This window comes from Vicia villosa, unplaced genomic scaffold (genome assembly GCF_029867415.1).
Source record: "Vicia villosa cultivar HV-30 ecotype Madison, WI unplaced genomic scaffold, Vvil1.0 ctg.000637F_1_1, whole genome shotgun sequence".
Classification (NCBI taxonomy): Eukaryota; Viridiplantae; Streptophyta; class Magnoliopsida; order Fabales; family Fabaceae; genus Vicia; species Vicia villosa.
In genome coordinates this window covers 414,395-421,313 of record NW_026705286.1, presented here as the reverse complement: position 1 = coordinate 421,313, position 6,919 = coordinate 414,395, and the positions used below count along the sequence as shown (strand labels likewise).

Sequence of the window (6,919 nt, the reverse complement as noted above, 5' to 3'; positions counted from 1 at the left end):
TTCTTGATACTCTTGTGCCTGCCTCCTCATTTCTTCCCGCAACTCTGTTTCTCTTCTCTGCATTTCTTCTTGCATCTCTAATTATTTTCTCTTCATCTCTTAAATTTCCTTATTTCTTGCTTCTACTTGTTGTGCTGCCTCAGTATTCACCAAGTTTCTTACAGTTTCAAGCATTTCAGCGGTTAATATAGGTGGAATGGATGATCCTTCTCCATCACCATATCTCATTTTGAAATCCCTATTACGCTGCTTGATAGTTTTGGTGTACCCTCAAGTACCGTACATTCTCCCATTTTTCTTCTTTCCACCTGAAACATTATACCAAGTCCGAAAACCAATACTTAGGTCAACAGGATTATGCGTTGTGAAGGGCTTTACCCCAAGCAACGTTATTTTTTTGTCTGGAGTTTTACCCCTGGCTAAATCCCCTGACAATATACAACATTTCTTGTAGTGGTACTTGATTGAAAATGCTTATATGTGATATGTGATGATGAATGACATGTATCTAACAATACTTATAAAATAGTTTACATATTTATATCTATTAAAATATGAATTTTAGATTTATTTAATGAGTAGTGCTATTTAGTACGAAAGAAATTTGAAGAAGAAATGCAAGAATGGACACATGTTATTATTTTAGAATAACATTTTTAATTTATTTTTAATTAAATTTTTTATTTAATTGAAATCATAGGGTCATGGTGATAATGAATGATTGAGATTATTCTTGCCTTTGTTATTTACATATTTTCTTAACAATAAGCATTTTCCTTATCTAATTATTCAAAAATTACAATATAACTTAAATTAATCATATGCCCTAGTCGAATTTTATATTAGCTACTCTTTGAATGAGTGAATTACTAGTTAATATAAATAATAATTAAGTTTAATAAATATAAAAACAAATCAATCTTATTAATTAATAAATAATAAATAAATAAATAAAATAAAAAAACCTTTCATTTACACACGTTTCTCCACTAACTATCAAATTTTTTTATTAACTAATATAATTATTCAAAAAAAATACTTCCTTTAATTTATATTTTTTCTTTAACGGTTCCTACATTTTCTAATTAGCGAAAACCCTTCTAAATAACTCTCAATTCCCCACTAACACTTCAATTGCCCACTAACACATTCATGTTAACTATTTTTTTAAAATGTTTTCGTTAATGAATAAATGAACATCCATATAATTAATTAATTAATATTACCCACTACTTTATCCCACTAACTAAAACCAACTTCTTCCCTCATTCAATTCTTCATGTTAACTATATACTATACAGAATCTATCTTCCAAAGTTTGAAGTCAATTCAAATCTTTCCACAAACGGATTCATTCATTCACTTGAAGTTGAAACATAATGGCAAAAAAATATGAGGGAGCTGCTATCGGAATTGACCTTGGCACAACGTACTCATGTGTTGGAGTGTGGCAGGAACAAAATAATCGAGTTGAGATCATCCACAATGACCAAGGAAACAAAACAACTCCTTCTTGTGTTGCTTTCACTAACACTCAAAGATTGATTGGTGATGCTGCCAAAAATCAAGCTTCCTCTAACCCAACCAACACTGTCTTTGGTAATAATACATTATTATCTTGTTCCAGCATTGTTTACTTTTTAGCTATAATATTACCATACTTTTTTTTTTTTGTTTTCTGTTATGTTTATTACTGTTAGTTGATATGTAAATGAAAATAGGAAATATAGGAAGTAAACTTGCCATGAATGTTTTGCAGATGCAAAGAGGTTAATTGGCAGGAGATATAGTGACTCCATTGTTCAGAATGATCTATTGTTGTGGCCATTTAAGGTTATTCAAGGTGCTAATGATAAACCAATGATCCTTGTGAACTACAAGGGGGAGGAGAAACAATTTGTTGCTGAAGAAATATCAGCTGTGATTCTCATGCAGATGCGAGAGATTGCAGAGGCATTTTTAGAGTCACCTGTTAAGAATGCAGTGATTACTGTACCTGCTTATTTTAATGATTCACAACGTAGAGCCACTAAAGACGCAGGTGATATTGCTGGTCTCAATGTAATCAGGATAATCAATGAACCAACTGCGGCAGCTCTTGCATATGGCCTTCAAAAGAGAGCTAACTGTGTTGATCAGAGAAATGTTCTTATCTTTGACCTTGGCGGTGGAACTTTTGATGTGTCGATTCTCACAATTAAGAATAAGGACTTTGAAGTCAAGGCCACTGCTGGGGACACTCACTTAGGAGGTGAAGACTTTGATAACAGAATGGTGAATCACTTTGTGAAGGAGTTCAAGAGGAAGAACAAAGAGGATATTAGAGGAAACCCAAAAGCTTTGAGGAGGTTGAGAACTGCATGTGAGAGGGCGAAAAGGACACTTTCTTACGACATTGAGACGTCAATCGACCTAGATGTTATACATCAAGGTATTGACTTCACTTCGTCAATCACTAGGGCCAAGTTTGAGCAATTGAATATGGACCTTTTTGAAAAGTGTATAGACACTGTTAATAGTTGTCTTGCTGATGCTAAGATGGAGAAGAGGAGTATAGATGATGTTGTCCTTGTTGGCGGGTCTTCTAGGATTCCAAAAATGAAACAGTTGTTGCAGGACTTTTTCAAGGGAAAGGAATTATGCAAGAGCATTAATCCTGACGAGGCTGTTGCTTATGGTGCAGCTGTCCAGGCTGCTTTGTTGAGTGAAGGTGTTAATAGTGTTCCAGGCATAGTACTGCAAGATGTTACCCCGCTGTCGCTTGGTGTAGCAGTAGAAGGAGATCTCATGAGTGTTGTTATTCCTAGGAATACTTCCATTCCTGTCAGGAAGACAAACACATACTATACAGCGAAAGATAACCAATCCAGTGTCACGGTTATGGTTTACGAGGGTGAGAGGAAAAAAGCCAGTGATAACAACTTGCTGGGTTTGTTTGATTTCTTTGTTCCTCCTGCTCCTCGAAGAAGCCTTCCTATCAAAGAATGCTTTTCTATAGACGAAAATGGTATATTAAATGTGTCGGCAGAGGAAGAAACAAGTGGTAACAAGAAAGATATTACAATAACCAATGTAAATGGAAGACTGTCAAGAGAAGAAATTGAGAGAATGATTCAAGAGGCTGAATTTTTCAAGTCTCAAGACATGAAGTTCAAAAAGAAAGCTAAAGCAATAAATGCTTTGGACGATTATCTCTACACCGTGAGGAAAGTAATGAAGGATGATTGTGTAAGTTCCAAGCTCAACCCTATAGACAAAGTGAAGATCATTTCTGCAATGATTAAGGGAAAGAGCTTGATTGATGACAACCAGCAGGAAGATACGTCTGTGTTTGTAGACCTTCTGAAGGAGCTTGAGAGCATCTTTGAATCTGCTATGAACAAGATCATCAAAAGTTAGTTAGATGAGGATAGTGATTCGAATTCTCAATGATGATTTTTGTTATTTGATTTACTTCCTCGTGCCTAATGTTGGACCTGCTTGTTCTGCTTCTCTGGTCTTTATTAGTATGATATAACTAAAGTTGCATATTGGCTTTTCAAATTGAGAGTCTTATTATGGCTATATTATTTCACTCTCTTCTACCATGATGATATGTACCGCAACTTATAATACTCTGCATATCCTTTGAAAATTCAGAAATATGATATTTCAACCAATATTTTAAAAATCGGATCGAATTGGCCAATTTACCTGGTTGGACCGGAAGTCGGAGTTGAATTCGGTTCAATCAACCTTTCAAAACAGCTAGTGGATCAAAATCGGTGTAAAAATTGAAAAACCAGATTGAATCGTTCAAAATTATTTGAACTAAAGAATTGTAACCGTTTTTGTAAAACTGTCTGGTTCAAACAAAATCATTAAATTGGTTTTTTTTTGTTTGAAAATTTTTAACATGTCGATATCAAAACTTTAAACATTCTTCAATCACAATTTTTGTTTTTCCTACAACTATACAAACTTCTAAGTTCTTTCACTTTGTTGTAGTTTTCTTTCGACCGCACTCTATCATCATTACTTCGTCTCTTTTAAACATGACCACGCTTTTCAATTCCATATTAATTGTTGTTATGTTAATACTCCCTCCGACCTTATTTATAAGCAAAAATTCTCTTTTTAGATTCATTGAATAATGAGCGTATCTTGTCTTTTATGTAGACTAGAAACATTCATTATTCAATGAACCTAAAAAGAGAATTTTTGCTTATAAATCAGGCCGGAGCAGTACTATTTATCATTGTCAATTATGACTTGTTTGTCACTGTTTAACTCAAATTTACTTAATGTGCTTCAATTATGTATGTTGTATTGTTTATTTTAATTATAGTAATGCTATTTAGTAAAGAACAAATTGAAGAAGAAATGCAATAATAGATACATGTCACTATTTTATAGGTGGATTTTAAGTTGATTTTAAAATTAATTTTCTTTTTAATAGGGATCATGAGGTTGTGTTGATAATGAATGGTTGAGATTTATTCTTGCATTTTTTTAATAATTTTATCTTATTTAATTTAGGTATTTTTATTTATTTGAATTTTAATTTAGTTATAATTTGTTATTATTTTAATTTTTGTAATTCTTTAATTTGATCAAATTATTCTTAAATAAAGGCTGAAATTAAATGTTCAACTATGTTGTGTAAGTGTGTGTATATATATATTTATATTGACAACCCTTTACCTCAATCTTCAATTACAAGAAACACTAGATTAAGAACCTCTTAATCAAAAATACTATACTTGATCTTGCTTAAAAGCTTCGATCATGAACAATAGAGTATTACAACTCTAAACACCAGTCCTACTCTCATATCAACATGATATTTGATAGGCTCACACATAACACAGTCCAACTCACATGTCGAGTAGATCAAAACAACCAACTCTCATAGAGAGTGGCACAAAGGCAAAGCCCTAGTATTTTTACATCTTGGACCCGTACTTTTTCTAGGATACAATACTTCTATTTATAACCTTTTCCCCCAACTGGATTTGGGCTTCAATATCACACCATATCAGCTGCTACAAATCAGCAGAAGATTTTGCATAAAAATACTTCTTCAATCAAATCTTCCTAAATTATCTTCATCATTAGAAAGTGAATGTTCTACTTGATCCTTACTTGAATCTTCCAGACCTAATAATCAGTGCCACATAGGACTGACAGCATAATATTCTTAGAATATTCTGCATTTGTTGAATTCTGAATTGATCCAACAGCCCAACTCAAACAATCACGATGTCAAATGATTTTGTATAGGACATCTTGTTCGACATGTTGCTCTAGATGATGAAACATTTCATCTCAACATGTTTCTTCATAAAATAGGACTTCTTACTCAACCTGATCTTGTTAGCAAGTTAACACATCCTATTTAACATATTGCTGCTATATTTGTTTTACTAAAATTAATGCCAGTCACCAAAATAGAGAAATAACAATTCTAGATCACACAAATTTGACGGTGCAATCAGAAACCTTCAAATATGTCGGCAAATTCCTTATTGTTGAAAAATTCCAAATGAGTAACCGTTGAAAAATTCCGGTATTCGGTGGTAAATTTGAAATTTCCGATAATTTACCAATACTAGAAATTCAGCTACTAGAAATTTTAACTATCAGATCATCTACTCTACCTGAAATTTCTGATAATTTCCTCTTTGTAAAGTGTTTGTTTGGAGGTGGTCGTTTGTCGGGAAAATTACACATTTAACTTCTATGAGTTTGCAAAAACCCTTTGTTTTACTTAAGTTAGGTTTCATTTGGTGTGTAATATTCTTTTTGACTTTTATTTCCTTTTGTAACCGAATTTCTAGAACTTTCGTTCTATTATAATACAACTTGCTTAAAAAAAAAACTATACAATTAAGTCAATTTATTATTGTCATTTTTTTTAATTTTTGTTATATATTATAAGTCATTTTATCAATTTTACACATTAAAAAAATAGTAAATTTTGAGTAAAAAGATTTAGTAAATTTACGAGATACAAAAAATTCATTAGTAATCTTAAATTATTATATTTTTTTAAATTGTAGATATATAAATATCAACTTGTTTACATAAATATAAATAAATACTATTTTCAATTAAATTCTTTTAATTCTAATAATAAAATATAACACAACATCGAATAATTGAATGATATATATATATATATATATATATATATATATATATATATATATATATATATATATATATATATATATATATATATATATATATATATATATATATATATATATATATATATATATATATATAATAGACTATTTATCTCTCAATAATTTTATTTTTTAATTTATAATAATTTATATATATTATATTTTTTATAATGTCTTATAAATAGAACCAATATCATTGCATACCATAATATATGAAATAAGAAAAGGAACAATTTTTTTTCTCTCTAAACAGTTTACAAATATTGAAGGAACTAGTGATAAATATTTTATAAACTCAAATTGAGTAACTCAAAAAGGACTTTATACTAAAAAGCGAAATTACAAAGGTTGGTAAGAAATTAAAAACTAGATGTCTGAGGTAATGTTATTCAATTTGTGGGTTTTAAGAAGTCACAGCTGGTCGTAGCCAAGAGGACGTTATACTAAAAAATGACTTGAGAATATAGAATCTTCTTTTCAAGAAGAGTGCAATAGAAAAATATCAAAAATATGAAAATTAAATTTTTGTGTTGTTATATCATTTGCTGAGCACTCACATAGACATGTTTAGGTTGTTTATCATGAATGGAACATCTGTTAAACCAAATGGATATATCTGAGAGTATAGCCTTTGGGAGTGATTCCTACCACTGAACATATGAACATTGGATGATAATTCAAAAATCAAAATAACAAGAGATAAACTAGTCCACTGTAAGCATATTTCATCAAAATATGCAATCACAAAA

General features: G+C 30.7%; 1 protein-coding gene across 1 annotated transcript; it reads left to right on the top strand.

Annotated features, from left to right (window-relative positions):
* Positions 1-1,379: 1,379 nt before the first annotated feature.
* On the top strand, positions 1,380-3,399 carry LOC131630047 (heat shock cognate 70 kDa protein-like). Its single transcript, XM_058900841.1, has 2 exons — positions 1,380-1,599; positions 1,760-3,399. Exons 1-2 carry the CDS (start codon positions 1,380-1,382, stop codon positions 3,397-3,399), a joined length of 1,860 nt encoding a protein of 619 aa, XP_058756824.1.
* The last annotated feature ends 3,520 nt before the right edge of the window (positions 3,400-6,919 follow it).